Below are 25008 nucleotides of genomic sequence, written 5' to 3' on the forward strand. Positions count from 1 at the left end.
CTCAGAGCAGCCTGGGCAGGGTTGGCCGTGAGGATACTGGGGTACATGGGGACACACAGTTCTCTGGGTGCATTGGTTGCTGATATTCTCCATTCTCTGGGCAGGAATATGGCTCCTTGAAATGCAAAGGCATTGCTACCTCCACATCAAACAAGTGGTACCATTTAAAATTCCACGTGGAGGGAATGGTGGTAATTGAAACCATTCTCAGGACCACAAAAGCACTGCCACCCTCCAAATCTAACATTTGAATGACATTTAAAAGGTGCCAAAATGTGTAATCAATTCATTCAAAGGATGTTTCCGGAATATCTATGTGCAAAACTCTGGGATGGGTTCTTAAAGAAAGACCAGGACAGCACTGGGAGTGAGCTGTGATCTTTTATGAGTCCTGGGCTAGAACAAGAGCCATTCAGGAAGGACTGGAAATCACAAGGAAACAGAATCATGAAGAAGGCTGGGAATGGAAGGGCCAGGGCAGTGAGAATGGGGCTGGAGGTAGAACACAAAGAGAGAACAGAGGGCTACAGATCCCAGTCACCGATGGAGAAGATAAAAGAAAAAAGAAAAAAACATTCTCAGCTTTCTGGAGAAAAAGATCAAACAGATTTAGAAATATTCTTTTAACACTAAGATTTTATGCTATTTTGCAGACAAAATAAAATAGTTATTTCACTTTCATAAATGGATAGTTTAGTTTTTCTTCCTGCCTCACCCCAGAGAACTATGTTCTCATGGCTGCCACCCCTAGGGCCACAGGAAGGACAGCTGGTGATTGGAATCTGAGCTTACTGACACCCCACATGCCACACACAGCAACTCTGATGTCTCCTTATCAGTCTGGTGTTGTCTTCTTTCAATGCTTATCTTGGGACCCACATATCTGTCACAGATCCTTCATGCAACCATGTTCATTAAAAGAGAAATTAACTCATGGCCTTCAAAATAGAAACCAAGACCCAAGGTGAAAGGTAGAAAGTTCTAGATCAGATGAGTCCTTTTCAAGAACATGGTAAGTTATGACATCAAAACCTGTAGGATTAGTCATGTAGTCAAACCATGTGACTAATGACAGCTCTTAAAGAGAAACTTGAAAATTAAAGCATAGAGCGGAAGTTGCAGGAGAGAGAGGAAGAGAAAGGCAAGAGCCTGAATGGAGGAAAGCTGGGCTTGGGGAAGATGGAAAACCACATTCCACTCATAGCCACAAGAGAAACAGAGGTTCAGGGTACGGAGCTGGACCACTCCAGGTAAGGAAGAGGCATGGGAGAACCTCTAAAGAATGACTTCACATCGCCACGAGAGAAGCTGCAGATGGCCGGCTCCCCAAAGGACAACCTTAGAGAGGAAAAGCAAGGGACTTGAAAGGAAAACCTTCACTAACTTTTGGAGGTGGCAGTACTAACTCACCTTTACCCACTTTTTTTTTTTTAATCTAGTCCTGGGGCTTGAACTCAGAGCCTGGGAACTGTCCTTGTTTTTTCTCAATGCTAGCAATTTACCACTTTAGCCACAGCACCACTTCCAGCTTTTTGTGTGTATGTGGTACCAAGGAAACAAACCTAGGGCTTTCTGCATGCTAGGCAAGCACTCTACCACTAGGCCATGCTCCTGGCCCCTCCCCTTTATTCTCATTAAATATTTGGGTTTGTGAACATATTTGGATGAAGGTCCAAAGAACAAAGATTCAAAGCAGTGAAGACAAGGGATTTCAGAAAACTCTGTCATTCTCTACCATGCAGTATATCCACTGAAGTCAGATTGTACTTTCTCAGGGTCTTTAAAAATACAGTTATCATCACTGAATATATATCCTCATTCACAAAAAGGCTTTAAATACCCCAAAGTAAAGTTAGGCATAAAAACATTTTAAATACCATAAAAATGGCTAAATAAATTGTGGTATACTTTTACAATATTATGTACTTATTAAAATTATTTTCAGCCGGGCGTAGTGACTCATAACTGTAATCCTAGCTATTAAAGAGGCTGAGATCTGAGGATCAAGGTTCAAAGCCAGTCTGGGCACAAAAGGACCTGAGACTCTTATCTCCAATTAACCTCTAGAAAATAGAAAGTGGAGCTTGGCTCAAGGGTAGGGTGGCAGCGTTCAGCTGAAGAGCTCGGGGACGGTGCCCAAGCCCCATGACCCCCCCCATATATATTCAGCAACATTTTAAAGAGATAGAAATGTGTTCACCACACAAGTTGAATATGTCTTATCCAAAATGCTTAGGGCCAAAAATGTTTCAGAATTGGGATATTTTTCTTTCGATTTTAGAATATCTGTACCAACTTTACTGGATGAACACTCGTAATACAAATATCTAAACTATAAAGTAATCCAAAGTTTGAAACTTTTGCCAGTCCTGGGCTTGAGCTCAGGGCTTGAGCACTGTCCTTGGACTTTCTCAAGGCTAGAGATCTACCAGTTGAGCCTCAGCACCACTTCTGGCTTTTTTTTTTCTATGTATGTGGTAGCAAGGAATCGAACCTGGGTCTTCGTGCATGCCAGGCAAGCACTTTAACCACTAGGCCAAACTCCCAGCCCCAGTTTGAAACTTTTTGAGCACTGTACTCAAACATTTTTTGTTGGAAGGCATTGTCTGTCTCACATTTTCAGATTAGGGATGGCCAACCTGCATAATATTGAATGAAAAAAAAAAAAACAACAATAAGGTTGGAAAGCTGCGCTTACAATGCAATCCTGTCTAGTTTAGGAAAATGTGGAAATATGCAAAGGAAACTTAGAAAGCTAATAATTTCCCCTAATAATTTCTATTTTTCAGTATATCTAGGTTCTGTTATTTTCACAAACTGTGTATGGCACACAAAAATGTTGCATTTACAGTTTTATTTGTATTTGTTTTTAAATCAACACACCTGTAATTGTCTGGAGAGAAAAAGTTTAGATCTTTCCATCAGTCATTCTCTACTTAATACAGTGGTAACTAGTATACATTGAATCATTTAAGTTAAAGTTAATGTATATTTATGTACAGTTATTTAACTGACATTTAATGTACATTTGATCACTGCTAATTAAACAATATCCTTGGTTTACCTATTATACTTTTCTATAAATTTAGCCTAAGGGATCAATCAGTGACACAGGATAAATTAATTTTCAAGATGCTTATCACATTATTTATAATAATGTGTTATATAATAAAAACAGCTTAAATATCATAGTAATGGCTAAATAAATGATGGTATACTGGTATAATCTTATTTACCTATTAAAAACTACTTTCTGCAACATTTTAACAAGTTAGGGATATGTTCACCATACAGGATGAATCCAGCTGGATGCGAAGACAAGAGATAAATGTAAAGAGACAAGATGGAAGGGGGATTTCAGATGTTTTTGAAAAATTCTTCAGTTAGTAAAAAATCAGTCTCTTCCCTAGAATTTTGAGGAAATGCAAGAACATGTGAATCAAAGAGGGGAAGAAAGGAAGAGAGGGAACGAGGAAGGAAGGAAGGAGGGGCGGGAGGGAGGGAGAGAGGAAGGGAGGGAGGGAGGGAGGGAGGGCGGGAGGGGAGAGAAAGACCATGATGGGCAGAAAGGGGAGGGAAGGAGGGAGGGAAGGAAAGGCGGGAGAAATAAAAGGAATAGTCATTACAAGGACCAAATGGGATTAGGCAATCAATTGAACTAATGTTTCCACTAGCTTCCAATAGCTCTTCTAAACTATACTCAGTTTTTTGAAGGGAGAGTGGTGCTTGAACTCAGGGCCTGGACATTATCCCCTCCCTTCTTTTGCCCCAGGCCAGTGCTCTACCAGTTGAGCCACAGCTCTACTTGTTGCATTTTGCTAATTAATTGGAGATAAGAGTCTCCTGGACTTTCCTGCCCAGGCTGGCTTTGAACTATGATCCTCTGATCTCAGCCTCTTGAACAGCTAGGATTACAGGTGTGAGCATCTGGGCACCCAGCTTATATTCAAAATTTTAAGCCCACTTGCTCCTTTGACAGATGGCAGGAAGCAACACGATTCGGTTCTGATTCTACCAAGAGGATAAACTTATATTTGCTGACAGACACATGGATGTGAACCCATCTCTTCGATGAAGATCTCAGAGGGGGCTCTCGAAATGAGGCCTAAATACTTTCCCCACATCATTACAAGACAGAGCTGCATCCGTCACACAAACACTCCCGCCTATCCCTCTCTGGACACAGAGGCAATGAGAGTAGGTCTGTCCCAGAAATGATCGCATTTTCCCTGAGCAGTCATCATTTTTTTGGCAAGGAGAAGCACGAGAGATCGTAGTGTCTCCATTTCTCCAACCAAAGAAAAGGAAACAGATCTGTTCTGCAGCCTTCTGCCATTGTTACGACATATGCTTAGGCTGCTCGCCCAATGCCGAAATCTGGTATGAGTTCAAACTTGCTTAGACTTGTGAACTCTGGAGTGAGGAAGTGTAATTTGCTTTTTTATGGTGTTAATATCTCTTGCATCAGATCTGGGGTTTCTTTCGGGTACTCACAACTCCAGTCTTTCTTCCTTGAAATGTCTACTTGCTCTTCATTCCACGAACTCCATTTGTATTTCCCAGTTTCAAATGTCTACAAGCAATTATAGATAATATCTCACAATTACACAGGCTGGAGGGGTAGAAATGATGTGAAGCTTTGTAATGAGGCCATCCTGCTGGTTGTCAATTCTTATTAGTTGTTTGACCTTAGGCAAGCTACTAAAACTTCTCAGAACCTCTGTTTCTATGTCAAGAAAAGGAGATAAAGACTCCTAGTTTGCAAAGTGATCGTGAGACTTCATGTTACAGTATTCTATGTACCTGGCACAGAATATTTGTTCAGCAATACAGGCTATTATAATCAGTAATTCCTCTGTAAATAAATCATTTGCTGATCTCTTTTCCAACTGTGTTTTCATATAAATACTCAAAAGTCATGCAAGAAGTTTTCTTTCCAATTATTGTCCCTATTGGACTGATAATTGACATGGTAACTCCCTGTGTAGAAAGAAAACTTCACAGGATGCTTCCACTGCAGAATTATAGCAGAAACCAATAATATGGAATAGTCTAGTGATAAAAAAGAGACATAGATGAGGACTATGATGTATGATATCTTCTGAAAATTCATAAGGTAGGACTGATATAGGATTTAAAGTATAAAACAGTTACCTCAAGCTTTTTAACAGACCCTCAAAACAAAAATGCAAGCCCCCTACTGGCTTCAGAAACGTGCTAAAAGTACTAATAAATAAATCATTAAAATAGGCTAATGAACTCACATGCTGTGAGTCCTCGGCTTCACTGGTTCTATCAGCTTCTAAATATCAGGAAACTTGTCCACTCAAATCAAGTCCAAAAAATCAGGCTAAGCCAGACCCTCCCAAACATCATCATGATGCCACTTTTAACCCACTTCCTCCTAAGATGCCATCATGGTGCTGTCAAGGAAATGACCGATGGCCATGGTGAGTATTCAGTCCTGTTTTGCCTGAAAAACAAAAAAAAAACTTCATTTTCCAAGACACAGGCCATAGTAATACTTGCACATATACTGATCCAGCCTAACAAGAATCACCTTCCCATTGAGTCCTCAATGCACTTTTACAATTTATACCTACTCAGACACATTCCAACATAAAACACCAATATTCACAATCTCACAATCCAACCCTCTTCCCCCTTCTTCCCCCCAAAGAACCAAGCAGAACATGGATCGCTTTTGTAAGAAGTTCAAGACCCTCCTAGTGGCCAAGCACTATCTGACCATGGAAGGACAGACATTCTTTGCTGTCCAAACCAAGACCTCATGATCCTCAGGGCCATGGTACTTCCAGTGCAGAATGAGGCCCTGGAGCCATTACACCAAAATTTCAGGCTAGTCTTGAAAGCTCTTCTGAGGCTGTTTGGCCTACACGAGTTAGATAAACTGCCCACATTGATCTAATTCGCTCAACAATTGCTCAATTCTCCAGTTCATGGCCCAGATGGAGCCAAATGTCTCCCCATGGGCAGGGAAGCTATAATGACAGCTTACAAGTCAAATGCGCCAAATCACACTTATTATCAAAAGTAAGGCAGAGGCCACAGAGCAGTCCCATGTCTCTACATCAGGGACTTAACAGCATGATCAGGAGTGTACAACTTGGACTGCCTCAGCATCAAGCGACTCAGGAATGACAAGATATCCTTCTGCCTCCCAAGCTCCCAACAGCTCCCCATCACCTCAGCCCAAGGTCAACTGGGTCAGCAGGATGACACTGTCTCTGAATGGCCCTGAGACAAGCCGCCACTTCCTACCACCACAGCTTCCTGTTTCCAGGACTTGTGGAAACTTTTGAGGTGTGGGGAACACTCCTCCACCAGGCCACCCCACCCCAAGCAAGGTCATGCACAATCCATACAAAGCTACTTATAAAGAGCAGTGTGCAGCTGAACACAAAGCCATCATGCTTTCCCAGCCAATGGGTACAGTCTGAGAATGTTCTCAAGGGAGGGACGAGAAGAGGAGAGTGGTAGCAGGAAAATAAAGTCTGCATTCACTTGTGCATGAATGTAGCAATTATTATAACTACCCTTTTGGGACCAAGCACCAAAAATTCAAAGTCAACATTTTAGCCTGATGGGTGGAGTCTAAATAAAAATCATCAAAAATTATATATTTCAAAAAGAAGGGATATTTGAATATTCCCAGCTAAAAAAATGTGAGTTACCCTTGTCAAATCCATCATGTTCTGTACATGTATCAAGCTCCATAAATATGCCCATTTGCTACACATCCATTAAAAATAAAACTAAAGCTGGCACCAGTGGCTCATGCTTGCAATAGAATCCAAGTTTTGTATGAGGCTGAGATCAGAGGGACTGTGTTTCCAGGTCAGCCTGGACCTATATCCATCAGACGCTGGACAAAATGGTACAAACTTGACATCCTAAAAAGCAGGAGAGACGTTAAACAAGGTAGATCATAATCCAGGCTGGTTCAAGCATGCATGTGAGACCCTATCTGAAAAATAACAAAACTAAAAGAGCTAGGGATGAGCACATATTTAGCAAACATAAGGACTTAAGTTCAACCCCCAATACTGTTTGTGTGAGATTATATGTATAAGTGTGTGTGTGTGTGTATGGGTGTGTGTGTATGTTTGTCACAACTAAAAACATTAAAATATGTGTTGATTGTGACAAAAATAGCTAATTACAAATAATTTCAGATGTTTGGGAAATAAAGCATTAGACCTTGCTATAAAAGAGCTTGGTATAAGAAGTAGTCTGGTCTGGGCTGTCAGAGCCCCCTTACCTGAGGAAGAAATGCTTTGCGTTCCAATGCAAGGTAAAAGTACATCTGCTAAGGATGAGAGTGGTGAGGAGAAATAAAAAGATGGCAGCTGAAGCACTATTTACCATAGCAAAGATATGGAACCAACCCAGATGTCCCTCAGTTGATGAATGGATCAACAAGATGTGGTATTTGTACACAATGCAATTCTATGCTGCTGTCCGAAAGAATGGCATCGCCCCATTTGTAAGGAAATGGAAAGACTTAGAAAAAATTCATATTAAGTGCAGTAAGCCAGACTCAAAGGAACATAGGCTCAATGGTTTCCCTCATTTGTCATAATCAGTAGAAACCTTGGGCTCTCCTAGCAGAGATTTGCAATAGAGCAAAACCTAGATACATAAGGCCATACAGTGTGACACTAAATGAAAGAACCTCTAGGATATAGAAACAAAAGCCATAAATGAGTGATTATTGTCCTTAATGTAGTGTGTTATCTCTCATCTCATTTGCTGTCCCTTGGTTATCTCATATTGTTACAGTATTTCACTTTGTTATCTGATATATTGGACATATATGTATTTGGTTATTTGAAATGGGTTAGGGAAGGGGGGAAAACAAGATGAGGGGTGGGGGGAGGAGGGAAATGGGAACTAAGACATGAGAAAGGGTATCACTGTATGTGAAGTAATGCACCTTCTACCTGTTGAATATAATGTAACCCTTCTATTAATTGCAATAAAAAAATATATGAAAAAAAGATGGCAGCTGAGATAATGATCAGGAGGCATTAGGTCAGTTTCTCAAACTACTAACAAAGGAGATACTTGGTAGACCTTGATAAGCTTTGGCTTTCTGTTCCATGAGCCTAGAAGAGCAACTGAGTTTCTCCATACTTAACAAACTCAATGGAGGAGACCTGTACAGCAGGCAGAGGCCATATGATATCTACTGAGGAGAAAAATAACCAGCACAAGGACTACAATGTCCATACTGAGAGTATAAAAAGAGCGGTAGGCAGAGGCTAGACATGCCTGGCTGTGTGGCCTCTGAAGGCAGGCAGACTAGATGGGAAGACGGGACAGCCTGAAAGATCCCCATTGTTTTCTTTGTGCCCCATTTTCTTTCTTCCTGGAGTTTCCATTTCCCTAGGAGGCACTGTGCAGAATCTCCAGTGTGAGTGTAAGCAAAAGTGTTTATGGACTTCAGGATCTTGTGAAGCCAATAAAGCCAGGCCTCTTCAGCACAGACAGCCCGTTAATAACCCCTGTTTATTGGTAAAAATCCTCAGAACTTAATACACCTTGGTCAGGCAAAGTAAATGATTTGGCCACTCTTTGGTAAGCAAGGTATGAGAGGCCTGAGCTTTATACTTACTGCCTATAACAGACTGGCGGGGCCCCTCTCACACAGCCCCTCTCACTAGCAGCCTCATCTCCAGACTTAGAACCTGGAAGACAGGCTTTACCGCAATGCCTAGACTAGGCCAACAGCCACCATCCTGTTTCCTAAATAACCAGCTGGACAATGGTTCACAGGACTCTGTGCTCAACAGTGGACAGGGAATTAAAAAAAAGAAATTTTTAGAGCCCACTGGAAAGGAAGTGAATGTGGGGTTTAATCAACACTCAGTGTGCTTTAGAAAGTATTCTTTGCTTCAAACATAGGAAAAAGAGTAGTCTTTCTCTTTTAAAATGAGGCTAATCCTGAGTCACAGCTCTCACCTCTCACAAGGAGAGCTGTCTAGTGACTCAGACAGCTGTATGGAACGGCTGGAGGAATGTCGGGCATTGCTTCCCCATTATACTATTGGAGCCCTGGGGAGCTATTATGCCATTCCTCTTGGCTCTTCTCTTTATAGAATGTGTAAATGGGGTGACACAGTTCAACAACTGATAAGAATGTGTTGCATTTCCTAACTGAGTCATGATGATACGCTCACCTCAAAAAATGTTGGCCTTTCTGCTGCTGCCATGAGTAGAAGAAAGGTTGTGAAACCCTCTCCAGATAGCATCCAAGGCTAGCGTGCTGTCAGCTGTCTGGAATGCCATACGTACTGTCCCGACAAAAACCAGGACATAAAATCATGTGTGAGGCATTTCTCATTAGCAACGGCATCTGTCTCAAGAACATGAAGAATCTTCCCAGGGAGTTACGCCACTGTCACCACATCATGGAATCAAGAGGAGGCAGATTTTCACAAATTTGATGAGGATGAAGAAGGGCTGTGTGGTACCAACAGTATCTACTTGAGAGGCGGTACACCTCATTGATTGCATGAGGAATACACACATTTCCCTAGGCAACAGAAAGCGGATGAACATGAAGATCCAAGCAGGGAAAGAATGGGCGGCTAGTGTGGAAGAGAAGAGTGATGGGGTGAAAGAGAAAAGAAGCATCACTGTGATCTTCTGTGAGCTTTGTGTCAGCTTTATGAGCTGGGAACAGACTAGCAAACACATAAAGACATAGCCTCTTCCACGACAAACACAGAAAGCAGAGAAATGAGCTGATAACTATTATACTCATGGAAAAGTGCTAACCTGGAAGCATGTATGCATGCATTCGTATGTCTGTATGTGAGTATACATACATACACATATGCAAAGAAAAGGAGGGGAAGAGGACAGGTAAATTAACAAGTGAAAACCTCAGAGTCTTCACAAACGAACCCTGTGCTTCTGCTGGGAAATCAAGAAGAAGCCTAAAGTAGGCAGATGGTGGCCCAGGCTAAACATAATCAGTGAAAAACAGGCCTGAGGGTGTGGCTCCGCAGTAGAGCACCTTGCTTAGCAAGTGGAAGGCCTTGAGTCCCGCTCCACTAAGAAAGAAAAGGTTCTTTAATAACCATCTATAAAAGAAATCTTACAGAAAGAAAAATTGCTCCCTGACCCTCATCCATTTCTAGGCCTAAATACCTGTGTCTGGTATGCTGGAAAAAGGCCATCTGCCTCCACATTCCATCCGTCCAAAAGACAGTGTGGGGAATAGAAGCAAAGCTAATCATTACTGGTTACTCAGGAGGCTAAGTGGATCCCAATTCAGAGCCAATCCACGTAGATGGGTTGGCAGGGCTCCATTTCCAAAACAGCCAGCAAAAACCAAGGCTAGAGGAGTGGTATAGTGCCAGCCAAGCAAGCAAGTTTAGTCAGTTGTGAGGGCATGAGTTCGAATCCCAACAACAGCAAAATTTAAAAATTAAGTAAAAATTGCCTTTTAATTGCCAAGGATGGCAGCACAGAGAACTGGAAAAGACACGGGAACAGTAGGATTACAGGATCCAGGAAATTAGGTTATAGTCCTCCAGGAAAAGATCTGGGCTGCAGGTCTGGAAATCTCTCCCTGCATATTAGGACCTGTGCAAAGAACAGCCTTGGATTTTCATCTTTCTGACAAAACAAAAGCAGGACTTCCCAGGGACTCAAGTGCATTGCGTTTAGTGAGTATTGGGCTTAAAAACATGAAACTCCAGTGTCTCAGTACTGTTTTCCATTTATATCTCTCCTGTCTCCATAAGTCCCAACTTCATGTCCACTTCCAAGGCCTTTGAATGTTATCATGGTAAAAATACAGGAACTTCTCATCCTCTAATTTCCCACCTTCTAAGTCTCCCCTCCCCCCTCCCGCAACCGCCCACCCTACCTCAGAAGTCTCAGCTATCCAGCCTTGGCCCACCTCTATTAGAAAGCCAATTTGCCCAGGCACGCATTTAAAATTTCTTGATGAAATGTGCCTTATGTTTCCTCAACAACTCCCCCCAAAATAAGAGTACTAATAGATCAGAAAAATGTTACAGCTTCCAATACAGAAGAAATAAAATTAGGCAATGTTGGACAGCAAGTCATAGAAATCACTTACATAAAATCGGATGTAAATCTATTTGCTCCTAATTAGCAAGAAAGCCTAAAAATTGAACTGGAACATTCAAACTCATGCTCCTTTTCATCAGTGAATTATTCTGTGCTCTTGACACACTATGCAAATGACCACATATGTTTTATATCTATGTGAATACACACACTGCCCTCCTTCCTCGTTCTCGCTCCTTTCCCTCTCTCCTTCCCCATTGCCCTTGGTCGTGCTTATCCTAGCTTGGGCTCTGGATGCACATGTACTATAGGGAATAGAGATTTACGAAGACATGATCAATGCTGAGATTTATGATCATCCCCATATGATTCTGCTTTGCTAAAATCAGGATGCTAGGGCTCCCCATATATTTCCTTTTTAAATATTCTGAGATGCATCCACAGTTGCAAGCAACTTGGAAAAGGTATGTTCCTCATTACAAGGGATGAAAACATATGTGGCTGTCCTAATTCCCTACTGTAAATAACTTACAGCAGCTACCTCTCACTCACTGCCGTCGCAGTCACCCTTACCACCACCAGTGGTTTTACTCTGAAATCAATGAATAGAAAAGGTTCCTCTAAAATGATAACACAGGCCACGTTCCTTTCCTCCTTTGTAAACACACTCGGAGCTAGGCTTATGGATTAACTCACCCATCAGTCCTCTGCCTTGCATCTCTCATTGAAAGGCGACTCTTTCCTGTTTCTTCTCCGTATCACAGAGGACCGGTCCTCACCCACAGGACACACTGAGACACTCTGCCTGTCCCCACCTTCCCGCCCAGCTGTCCTGAAGTCAACAGCTTCCTCAACAACAAGCTCTCTACCTTCGAGAGTCAGAAAGTCCATCATCACCTTCCCAAAAAAAGAAGACCAGTGAAGGCAAATCATACTCTCCCTCTCTCCCTCCCTCTCTCCCTGGGAGGGAGGTCTTAATCCAAAGCCAGTTTGCTCTCTGGGAGAGATTGGATATCTGAAGACACTGTTGGGGATCCAGCTAAGGGAAAGGGTATACTGGGACCTAATGGCTGATATCAGGGAGCTGCTTAACACCCCATGGTGCACTCCTGACTCAGAGCCAAACAAACCCATGACCATGGCACTGAGGTGGAAAGACAGACTTCAGAGCCTCCCCTCCCCTCCACAGGAGAGGAGAGGAAGGTGTACCAGTTGGGCAGCAAGCTCCATAAACCCAAAGGATCGCCCAGTAACACCAACGCCAGAACTCACCAGACAGGAACACCGGATACACTTGCTCCCTTCTGGCTGAAATTCCTCTCCTTCCCCATACTGCACACCTTCAAACACACAGCCTGGACAGCAAAGGAAAATTCAGAAATTCAGCATCCGTATTTGATCAACTTCACACGATCCCCTGATCCACTGCCCACCTCCACCTGAGCAGCATCCTCTTTAACCACAAGATTGCTACAGAGTTAGAGGAAGCAGTTGAGGTGGGGAAGGAGAAGGAAGAGAAGGAAGAAGAAAGAAGAAAGGAAGGAAGGAAGGAAGGAAGGAAGGAAGGAAGGAAGGAAGGAAGGAAGGAAGGAAGGAAGAAAAGAAGAAGAAGAAGAAGAGAAGACGAGGAGGAGGAGGAGCAGGAGCAGGAGGAGGAGGAGGAGGGAGGACAGGAGGAAGGAAGGAAAGGAGGAGGACCAGAAACCCTAAGGAAAGCAGCAAACAAACAGTGGGATCCAGACCAACCCAAGGAGCACAAACACACTGCAATGAGCCATGTTGTGAGAGCTTGGGGCCCCAACATACATTTACCATGACAGAGGTCCACACCCCAGAGGGGGCAATAAGAACTCAATGGAAGGCTAAGAAGGAAGATATCCATGATGTGATTAGGAGCCCATGGTGAATAACAATAATCTGGAATGTCTTATTGTCCTCCCGCCATCTTCCAAGCAAGACCTCTGTCCTTGTACAGAGCAAGAATGCTCAGTTCAGAGAGGAAGTAGGGACTCTGCCTGGCAGCCACGCTGAAATACAGACCAGTTCCTACCCACCCATGCTCTGCAGAAAGCTGAGCACACAGGCAACAGGAGGCAGAGACAGGGCAGAAAGCACCGTGGGTTTTCAGCCTCGCGTGTGTGTGTGTGTGTGTGTGTGTGTGTGTGTGTGTGTGTGTGTGTGTGTTAAAAGGGTTGAGTTCTTTACCACATTAGGTTATCATAGGACCCAAACCCAGTAGGTGTGTTGTATTCAGAAAGATGCTCAGAATACTGCTATGTTCTAAATGACACAAGGCACAGGATGGCCAGCAACTCCGTGCCACAGGGCCATGAGAGGGTGGTCAGTTAACAGAAAAGCCATTTTGTGCTAGTGTGGCCCTCACAAGGCAGGGATGGCTGGCTTTACTTTTGCCATAGCAGACAAGCAGAAACAGACTTTCAGCAGGTAAAAGTTAGCCTGGCAGGCTCTCCTGCATGACTGAGACTAGACAATCAGCTTTCCACAGAACCACCCAAATGCTTGGACAAACTGGTTCTGACAGAGGGAAAGAACAGCATCCCCACCAGACCTCATCCTTGTTCTCTCCATTTTAAAGCTAGATGGGGCCCTTTGTTCAACAGAAAGTGCTGGGTGTACAGTGGACTGGCCATAGTAAACTGAACTCAAAACCTGCCCCAGGAATAGACTTGTTTTGACAGCCACACCCAGAGCTAGCCATCCACAATGTGGGAGGACTTGCTAAATGCCATGCCCTGGTAATTGTGTCTCGATGCCATCCATAGATGGCCGATGTCCCCTTGCCTCTCCCCATGGGGCACTTCCGACACAGTTTTCCATTCTTTCCTCTGATTCTGTCCTACAAACTGACACAACCAACTACATTTGACAACTCAAGTGAAGGAATTTTAAAGAGAATTCAAACTATTCCCATCACAACCCAACATCCTTGAGCGAAGGATCAGACAGAAAGGAAGGAGCAGACAACCAAGAATGTGCTGTAATCTGTTTCAGGAGGAAACTGACCACAGACTGTACATGTTTGTCATTACACAGAATAGCATCCATTGATCAGTGACAGATGCCAGTCCTTTGGAACCACCGGGAGTCCCCCCAGCCCTCCATGACTGCTCCTGTACACTCCTCTCTCCCCAGAGGAAGATGCCTGCTGACTTCTGGTTTGCATCCCCAAAACTGTCTAGAAGGAAGGCTATTGGTGATGACTGACCTCACCACAGAGGGCCCATTGCTGCTCAGGCAGGCGTCAGGCTCTGGCATGACATGCTCACTTGTAAAGAGGATCTGCCTCCTGGCTCACCCAGACTGGAAGCCTAACACTTCTCATGTGGTGGAGCGAGGTGGGCAGTGGTGCTAGTGAGGAAAGAGACCCAGATCTTCACCTCATGGGTCTGGTCCTCTCCTGTCCAGTGTACCATACCGGGCCCCTCCCTGGCCACCGCTAGGAGGACTGTGTAGAGTGTTGTGTCCAACATATAGTATGTAATATATAGTATGTAGTATGCCATATGTAGTGTGTGCAGCCATGATCCATCCCTTTTCTTCCTCAGAATACAACCAAATAGCAAAGTAAATGAAGCAATTGTTCAAATATGAAAATTTTGATGGCTGAAAAACAAATGCACTCTACTGCTTCAGATAAGATGATTCAAAGTGAGGCAAGTAAGAAATGATCAGTTTCAAGTTCCCCCTCGCATTACCCTTGGTCTGTGAGGGGCCCCAAGGCCATCAGTGGGGGCCTCTGAGTTCATCCTGGATCCAAAAACTAACAACGTACTCCATCTAGCCAATTACACACACACGCACACACACGCACACACACGCACACACACACACACACACACACACACACACACACATTGAGAGAGAGTACTGAGGCTTGAACATAGGGACTCACACTCTTTCTTGGCCTTTGATCTCTCAAGGCTGGTGTTCTACCACCTGAGCCACCTTCACTTCTAGCTTTTTCTTGGTTCACTGGAGATGAGTCTCACAAACTTTTCTTTCCAACCTGGCTTCAAACTGTGGATTCTCAGATCTCAACTTCCCAAGAAGCTAAGATTTCAGGCATGAGCCATTGTATGTGTGCAAGTAAAATTTGTTTTGCTATTAACCTTAAGCCTGCCTCTATACAGAAATTATCTGGCAGTTCATTCACTCTCTATACAGAAATTATCTGGAAGTTCAATCACCTCCCCCAGTTCAGTCTATTCAGAATTGGCCTACAAGACCAACATTGGCTTGAGCACCAAAGACAAGTCTTTGGAGTTTTTCAGGCAAGTGTAATATATGTTCATCAACTTTAACAAACTGAAGGACTTATCTATGGATACAAAATAGTCATTGGGTTAGGGGAAGAATTCCTTTATTTTCATCTAGTTTGGGGCCTTTGTGATAGGTTTCTCACATGGCAGGACTGTGAGGGGAGAGCCCTGATGTTAAAAGGGAGCTGAGTAAAGACTGAGATGTGAGAAGGGTGGACACTGCTGTCCTAAACACTGGAAGATTATTAGACCAAGCCAGGGATCACCCCTTGCTGTCCCCAAGGAAGGTGCAAGAAACAACAGGCCCTAGCTACTCAGGAGGCTGAGATCTGAGGATCAAGGTTCAAAGCCAGCCCGGGCACAAAAGGACCTGAGACTCTTATCTCCAATTAACCTCTAGAAAAATGGGAAGTGGGGCTTGGCTCATGGGTAGGCCGGTAGCCTTGAGCTAAAGAGCTCAGGGACAAAGCCCAGGCCAACTTCAAGCCCCATGACCCACAAAAAAAAAAAAGAAAGAAAAAAAAAAACAAAAGAAAGGAAGGAAGGAAGGAAGGAAGGAAGGAAGGAAGGAAGGAAGGAAGGAAGGAAGAAAGACCCCCCCAAGGGGACTAGCCTGTCATATAAAGGCCCATGAACAAGAGCATTGTCACCAAGGAGGAAAAATGCTCAGAAAATCCAGATGCAGCACCCTATCCAAGATGACCTGTGCAGTGGGCTAAGAAATCAGGAAAACAAATCTCATCTCAAACCACCTGGGCATTTACAAAGCCATGGGATGCCTGGGCAATTCTGCTAAGGAAGGTGAGAGAAGTCACTCCTATACTGCAGAAGAAGTGCCCTCCACTGCCAGCAGGACCAAAGGCCACTCAAGGAAGACCCTTGTGAGTCCAGCTCATCCAGCCACACCAAAAAACAAGGCGCAAAACCTTAAGCTAAACTCACGGGAGACCCAGCTCTGGGATCTCAGAAAACATCTGGCCCACTGCATCACCAGGTGCACACCAACCAAAGTACTGTAATAGGAAGTCATAAAAAGAGATTCCTGGATGGAAGTGAGAGCCATAGCCCTTCCTCATGAAATAGGTGTTACCTGTGGCCCTGGGGGTGGCAAGTGGCCACCAAGCCAGGAGAGGCTATGGGCCAACATTATACCACGTGGCCTTCACCTTGGGCATGTGGAGGGAGCAATAGACTCTGTCTCAGTCTCTCCTATCTTTCCTCATCTTTCCCTCTCACACATAATCTCACTCCCCCTTCTCTTCCTCCTACACTCCTTATCCCTCTAATTAGGCTCACGTGTGGACATGGATGAAAGGGCTCTTGCACTCTGGAGAACACAGAGCCCTCACACTGCACCTGGATGGTCCAGGGGCTCCCTCTGAGTGTTACCTGGACATGAAGGGCAGCAGGTTCCTGGATGCTCTGTGGGGTTCTTACAGTGGACAGCACAGCGCACGGCCGACTCGGTGATGACGCCTTCCTGGGTGACAGAGGGTCACAAGAACATCAGTCCAGAATTCCCTCCCTAAGGGGGGACAACTTTGGGAATCGAGGAAGGAAAGGAAGGCAAATGCACAAGTGCAAGGTGGGGTGGTGTCATCCCCAGAGGCCACCACCGCTGCACAGGTGAGATCCTGAGCCCTGCTTTGGACCTCAGAGTGCACTCTCTCCCTGGCCCCACTTGCTGGCTTTGAAATCTAGTTAAAGCCTTCTTGCTGGCAGTCAGAACCTGACAGGATCTCCCTGCTCCTTCTCAATTGCTTCAGGTATCCATCATTGTTTATATATGTCAAGACATTGACCAGGAGCCATAGGCTACCAGCATAAAACCCAGACTTGCATCTAGAGTTTGAAATTCCTGGTAAATACTGAACAACCTTTCTAGAAAAGCCTAGATTACTTCTGCAAGTTGAGAAATATCACTCAGCCCCTGTGAAATCGGGGCTCTAGTCCTCCAGGATCCGATGAAAAGACAACACAAAATGACTTCTAAATTCACATTAAATGTGACAGAGCAGGAGTCTAGATTTAAATCCTCACATGCATGAGGGCATTTGCAAACTCAACTTAATGTCACCTACAACATTTTTAAATATTATTCTTCAGAAAATAAATTTTAAAAGAAAAACATAATTTTCAGGAATCGTCTTTGAAGAGTTACATTCCCTATGTACTTTCTAAATGAACACATTTTTGTTTGTTAATTTTGTTTTGGATGGCAGGTTGAAACAGATGTGACAACAAGACAACCAACTGGGCCATTTGCTCACCACATCTGCTCCTCAGCAGTGCACACCTCAGCTCAATGAGCAGGAGAGCAGCTTCTGTGACTTCATGTCACACCCAAGGTCTGTGCCATGAAGGGAAATTACTGCTATCTCTGTCTCATTAGGGAAAAAACAATCCCCTCACATACTAGCAAGAGCCAACATCAAAAGAATCCATGCTTCCCATACGTCACTAAAGCAATGCAGAGAGCAGTGGCCTGAGGTCAATTTTCTTTTCATATCTGCAAGCCAGATGAAGGATTCCGGTCAGTTCTCAGTATCAATTTCCTATCGGGGATCTTCAGGGTTTTCTTTTCCATAAGAAATTAAAAGGGAGAACATAAAGCAAAAATTCCCACCATCAGAACTCCTTCAGTTAGAAGACAGAAGGAAGAAGGCAGACTTTAAGTCAAATGGAGACAGATTAGACCATTGGGTCTCAGTCCATAGTACCTCATCAGACCCATACATGCAGGATGGTCCAGACCAATTTTTGTTTTGCCAGTTGTGGGGCTTAAACTCAGGGCCTGAGCACTGTCCTTGGATTTTTCTCAAGGCTAGAGTTCTATCCTTGAGCCACAGCACCACTTCTGGCTTTTTTCTATGTACCTGGTGCCAAAGAATAGAACCCGGGTCTTCGTGCACGCTAGGCAAGCACTCTGTCACTAGGCCAAATTCCCAGTCCAAGGACAGAGAAATGTTAACCACAGTCTCCCTGGCTTTTGTTTTGCTTTATTTTTTATTTTGTTTCTGTTTTGACCGTGTAGAGTTTGAATTCAGGCCTGGGAGCTGCTCCTGAGCTTCTTTGTGCTCAAGGCTAGTGCTCTGCCACTAGAGCCACAGCACCACTTCCAGCTTTTGAGGGTTAATTGGAAATAAGAGTCTCCCGGGGATTTTTCTGGCTCTGCTGGCTTCAAACTGGGATCTTCAGATCTCAGGCTCCTGAGTACCTAGGATTACAGGTGTGGGTCACCAGCACCCAGCTACTCATTCTGGTTTCTTCCAACTTCTTCTCATAGTACCAAGAGTAAAGTAAAGTGGGAAGTTTGGGTAACCAGTTACATGGAGTGACAGAGCCTGCATGTGTCCTACGCGGTCGTCATTTGCATTGACCCTATGCCCTGAAAAGAGGACACAGAGACAGAGGGAAATTGTGTCTTCAGAGGAGCCAGAAGGGCTTGGAAAGTGCAGGCAATGGTCAACTCCCACATCTGTCTCCTGAGGAAGGGTAATTCCACACAAGAGCCTGTGGATAGGAGTGGGAAGTGCCAGTTTTCTGTAACCTTCCCAGAGGTTTGATTTTCTACTTAGTGACAAAATAGCACCATAGGGACTTGGACAACGGCTTAGCAAGGAGGAGACGCAAGAGGCCAAGTTCTTCTTTGGTAGATAATATCCTGCTCCTGTGTAAGATTCCAAGCATTTTCTGACTTTCTGTAATAACTCAGGAGTCCTGCCCCCCATTTTCTCTGGGCCCCATGGAGTAGCCAGCTACTAAAATGGGATAGATAATGAGAGTTTTGGTTCTAAGAACAAATAACAATTTAATGTGTTCTTCAGGCAAAAGAATAATAATCCCTCCCATTTGGTAGCTGCATTTAATTTAAGTGATGTTTTTATCCAAATACAGTAAAATTTTGCTCTAGCTCAAGCAACGTGTGAATTTAAAAGATCTCAGACAGCCACATACAAATACTTATCTCATTACATAGGACATATGTGTATCTTATTTAACAACCCTTCTACCAAGGCTTCCACCCCTAACCACAATGGAAATGTCACAGGTCCACAGACAGGGTGGAGGCAGGGTGCCTCCATCACTCCATCACTCTTGGAGGTAGTAGTGTTGTTCAAGAAAAGCCAAGGGAGAGTGTGAGACTGGGTTCAAGCCCCAGTAGCAGCAGAAATTTTTTTAAAAGAATGAATAACAATAACTTGTTTCTTTGCACCATGAGGCTGCCAGATTTATAATCAAATAAAACAATTCAACAAATATCTACTGATCCAATGAAGTTATTTTTCTTGCATCTGTTTTACCTATTGCTTCTTTTCACAAAAAAAAACCTTGCTATGCCAGCAAGCAAAATAATTAAAAGAATAAATAACTGAAAGTCTTATATGTGACCATCATGCCTAATGGAGATATATAATGAGAACATTACAACATAAATTTCAGATTTTAATGAACTAAATGTCAATGTGCTTGAGATATGATGAGACAGACACACCTATCTTCCATTATATTACCTTTCCATCTCCTTTCAATGCACATGCATCCCCCATCGTTTCTACAGAAATTTGTATGTCTGTGTAAACTTGCATACTGGGGCTTGAACTCTGGGCCTGTGCTTTCCTCTGGCTTTTTCACTCCAGGCTGGCACTCTATCACTTGAGTCATACCACTTCTGGCTTTTGGATGGTTAGTAGGAGATAAGAGTTTCTTAGATTTATCTGTCTAGGCTGGCTTTGAACCATGGCCTCAGATACCTGCCTCCTGAGTAGCCAGGATTATAAGCATGAGCCACTGAATGTCCATTTATGTACACAATTTTTGTTAGTTATGTTAATCTCAGACAAGACTTTCATTTTTAAACTGAGTAGTTTCATCATGATGCTGTAGAATTCCAAAGTTTAAGGTTCTTCATTTTCCCTTTGGTTCATCTTTCTATTTTTAATACTGCAGAGATTAGAGCCACATGCCACTACTACTTATTTTTTAATTCGGCAAGAATCAGCTACAGTGGTGCCTTAATGGCTAAACTGGTGGCTTGTTCTTCCAAATGAGAGGTGGAAATCACTAAGATGACAGTGCATTGATTACTTCATTTTAATATAGTTTCCAGATTGGCAAAAACCCTTCTAAGTCAAAGAAGAAAACATACCTCAGCTAACAATACCTCTTTTCTGCTAACAGGAATTCATCTTCCACTCCAAGACGATTTCACAGGAAGACATGGGTTTTCCCTAAGGACATAAGCATCTTCCTGGAGGTTTCCCAGACACCACTTAACAATGGGAGACCATTCTGCTGTGTGCTTCTGGAAACAGGTCCATTCAGTACCTATCCTGTACCTGTCTTGTTATGTTGAATATAATAAATATGCACAAGCATACAGCTGCTTTTTCACTTGCTTCTTTTTTTTCAGCCTTTTTTTTGTGGGAGTGAGTGGAACTCTCATTCTGTGTTGGTTGAAGCTGGCAGCTACTAAGAGTTCTATAAGAAATCACATTTTTGCTGGAGAGTAAAAAATATCTGGCTTTACCTGGCACTGACGCAAGACACAGGGCTCGGCTGGACTCTGCCATGTGAAGGAGCTGTTATAGGTATTTCCTCTGTAGGTGCAACCTAGACAGGAAAAACAGAGAAGAGAAGAGAAGCCAGGAATGAATGGACTTCCTTTCTCTGGGGAGCAAAAGAAAGTACGACATCCCCTAAGCCAAGAGTGCTCCTTAGCTAGTTCCCCCAAAACACACTGAACCTTCTAAGCATCTATTTGGCATTCCCTGACGGTGTTTCTTTGACAACTGAGTCCATGAACTTCAGGCAGTCGATTTTCCGATGGAAAACCAGAGATTAATGAATGTTCTTGGCCAAAATAAATACTATCGTGATTTCATTTATGCTTAACCAAGTTGGAGGAAGCATGCAAGCTAAAAACACGGCCAAGAAAAGAGATCTTATGTGAAACCAAATCGATTCAAAATTGCTCAAGATCAAGAAGGAACTGTAAAACATGTGGGAAATTAAGGCAGAAAATTAAATTATAAGAAGTGATTGCAAAATTCTATACCCATCTAAGAAGCACACCCCACCCTGTTGCAGTCATGAAAGGTTCAACTCAAGGCCTCATTTCCTAAACAAGTGCTCTGTTCTGTGAGCCACACCTCAAGCCCTTCTTGCTTTAGGCTAGTTTGCAAATAGGGTCTTGGTTTTTGCCTTAGCTAGCCTAGGCTACAACCCTGTCATCTATACCTCCTATGTAGTTGGGATTAAGGCATGTGACATGAGGTCTTGAAGAAACACCACATCTTCATCTTTACTACACTGATAGAACTCTAGCAGGTTAATCCACATCAACGTATTTTGGTTTCTCTTATTCCAGGCATAGAGAAAAGATTCACCTTTTCCTCCGAGTTCTTTTGGATACTACTCTGGTTTAAATTTTTTCAAGGCCTTCTTAAAATACATCAGCAAAACAATAAAGGACTTAGGAAATTTTCAACAGATGTTCTCAGAAACTCAGAACCATGATCTGAATTCTCAAAGAATTATGAACAGTAGGAAGAGCTTAATAACACCCCTCTCTAGTTTCTACAAATCAAATTATCAAAGTACACTGCTGATTGGAAACCCATCAGGGAAATGCCTTCACCATATATTTTTTTAATTTTCTTTGCATGAAGTGTTATAGAGATACAATGTCCATCCATACAAACAGTTGGCACACTACAAAAACTTCTGCCAAACCAAGGAAGAAAACAGTAAATTTCTAGCAATGCAAGTCCATATGAAACAATTTGGGCTAGAATAAATCTTATCGAACAAATGCACTTAAAATCAATATCATGTACATGTCTGGTCAACTAACAAAGACAGACTGGCTTGGATAATGAATGACTTTCTCTGATCAATGGAGGTGAGGAATCAGAGAACCAAATCCAGCTTATGGTAAGTCTAAGTAAATATAGAACACCTGCTAACATTGCATTTACAAATACGTTACATAGTTTCATCATCTTAAAAAAAAAACTAAAGTCCGAAGGATGATTTTTTTTGTTGTTGTTACTAATAGGACATGCAAAGATCTTCCTTTATATACTTGAGAGAATGAAGTATAGCACAAAATGTATACAGATTATGGGAGACTGTAGGACAAAGTTCCTAAGAAATGTGAGGTCATAGGCATAGGGTTCCGGGAGAAGCCCAGGGCAGGCTGGATTATTCCATTGCTAATAGTAGGAAGCTATTTTATCACTACAGGTTCCATGTACAGGAACACCGCCACCCCGCCGCCAGCCTTGTTCTACCATTTGTAACAGGAAGAGACAATCTGGAAAATAGTATTGGAAACTCAGATCATGAAGGGCTTCATTGCTTACCTGCCGATCTGCCACACCTGAAACCACGTTGGAGGTTCCCCAAAGGATGGGTGAATCTGAACCACAGCATGGAATTTGAAACAGCTATGAAAAGCTCTGTGGTAAATGCCACCACACTTTTTCATTCTTCACCTGCCCTCCTGAGCACTAGACAGTTCTGGGGGCCTCAGTACACCAAGCATTAGACTTAATATGCAAGGGATTCTTGGACTATACAATCATTTTTAAAAAGAGTATTTCCAGCCAGGCATCAGTGGTTCATGCCTATAAATCTAGCTACTCAGGGAACTGAGATCTGAGGATAGTGGTTCAAAGCCAGCCTAAGCAGGAAAGACCATGAGACTCTTTATCTCCAATAAACTACCAAAAAAGCCAGAAGCGGAGCTGTGGCTCAAGTGGTAGATCCCTACCCTTAAGCACAAAATCTCAGGGACAGTGCCCAGACCCTAAGTTCAAGCCCCAAGGAAGAGGGAAGGGGAGAAGAGAGAGGAAGGGCAGGAGGTATTCCACTGCTTTTTAGATTCATATTCTAAGCTAAACCTGATATCTTAATGTAAGACAATAACTTGAACTGTGTGAGGCTCAGACTAAGAGAATCATTGGCAGAAATAGACAACTTCTTATTTTCTTAACACTCTCAAAAATAGCCAGAGCAACAATGGCCAGAAACATAGTTTAGGCATCAGAGCATTTGTGTTGCTACTAGCAGGAAGCCTTGGGTTCAAAACCCCAGTAGCAAAAAGAATTCACCAGCCCCCAAATTCAACAGTACCAGGGTTGGGCAATCCTAATTTAAACCATCATACAGAACTCAGTCATTCTTGACACCTAAAATAATACAGAAAGATCTTAAACTAGTTACACTTCCCTTCTGAATGTATTTTGGCTCTTTCTAATATAAAATGTTTCTGGGTGAGGAGAAGGTTCATAGTTGAGTTTTTCTTTTAACCGCACATCCTCTTTAGAGAACTCTGCCTAGTCAACCAGGCGGCTCAGAAAGCACGTGGCAAAGGAAAGAGAATACAAATTAATTCAATCCACAGTTGAGCAATAAAACTCATTTTCTTAATAGATGCAACCTTTTCAGTGGCCACAGCATCCCAAGGGAGAGAGAAGGCCACACATTTTCAACATTCTGTTGTTAAAGCAACTGTTAAAAATCGACACCATAAAAAAATGCCATTTGGCCTTCTGATAAACCTTCCCTCCGCCTGGATCCTCCCTTTGCATCTAGATCCTCTCACTTGTCGCCTTCACATGCACCCCAGGGGCAGAGAACCAGGTCTCACCATGGCCTTGCACCTAATCCTGGGTATGGGAAGCCTCCCAGAGCCCACCACACCCCGCCTCAGTCTTTTCGTCTCATGCTTAGGTCCCTCGCCCATCCCTGAGTCACCTCGCAATGCTCCTGAATTCCTAGGGCCTTGGCTAAGGATATCTGTCTTCCATGGGGTGGCTCAGGAAAGCCCCAACAACCTGCCCCTTCCCAGTCAGTGCCCAATGGAAGGATGCTTGACCTTTGTTTTACAGGCATCTCTGTGTGATGTTGCCACCCTTTCCTTCTCCTCACTCTTCCCTTCCTAGCACTGCTCTGTCCCCTTGGCTGTGGCCTATTTCTTACCAGGCCAAACCATTGTTTTCCTGGTCTTGATGCTGGGGGGAGGGGATCTTTTCCAAGCCATCATAGTCCCAAGCCCTTCATGTGCTCTATCACGTCTGGACATAATGACATCATGTGCGTGCTTGGCTGATGGCTGAGGTACAGGCTTTACTCCTACCCCCAAGCCTTCTCCACCAGACTAACTAGATCAGTCTCCAGAAATGGGAAAAGATGAAACTCATAATGTGACTGAAAATCACTGGTCTTTAAACTTAAAACATTTATTGGCATGCACAAGGAATTGATTCCAGCAACATCAAAGACACCCAAACCAGTGGGGCAGGCCCTTACATCAAACTGTACAGCATCTGCACCTAACCTACTCATATCCACTCTTCTACTCTACATCATCTCTAGCTTCAATAACTAACAACATGTGAATACCATGCAAATAGATCCTATGTGACACTGTTTAAGAAACAATGACAAGTCAGTACATGTTCAATAGAGGTAAAATTATTTTTCAAGTATTTGCAATCTGCAGTTGAGAGAATTCACAATTCCCCAAACAAATCCAGGTCTCTTGTAAATTTTCACATGTTTCTCTCTCTTGAAAAAACAAACAACAACAACAAAAATCCATGTCTCATCCATTTTCTCCTTCCATCTTCACCTCCCCAGGAACACCAGG

General features: G+C 43.3%; 1 protein-coding gene across 1 annotated transcript in view; it reads right to left on the reverse strand.

The window, feature by feature from the left end:
• Window positions 1–25008, reverse strand: part of Bmper (BMP binding endothelial regulator) — a 216467-nt gene that overhangs the window by 141379 nt on the left and 50080 nt on the right. Inside the window, exons 4-6 of the mRNA XM_090332652.1 lie at window positions 20881–20963; window positions 16740–16830; window positions 12343–12425 (exon numbers count right to left, since the gene is read on the reverse strand). Of these exons, the coding sequence (XP_090188778.1) occupies window positions 12343–12425; window positions 16740–16830; window positions 20881–20963 (257 nt within the window). The remainder of the gene's footprint in view (window positions 1–12342; window positions 12426–16739; window positions 16831–20880; window positions 20964–25008) is intronic.

This window comes from Megascapheus bottae, chromosome 5, assembly GCF_031878675.1.
Source record: "Megascapheus bottae isolate mThoBot1 chromosome 5, mThoBot2.hap1, whole genome shotgun sequence".
Taxonomy (NCBI): domain Eukaryota; kingdom Metazoa; phylum Chordata; class Mammalia; order Rodentia; family Geomyidae; genus Megascapheus; species Megascapheus bottae.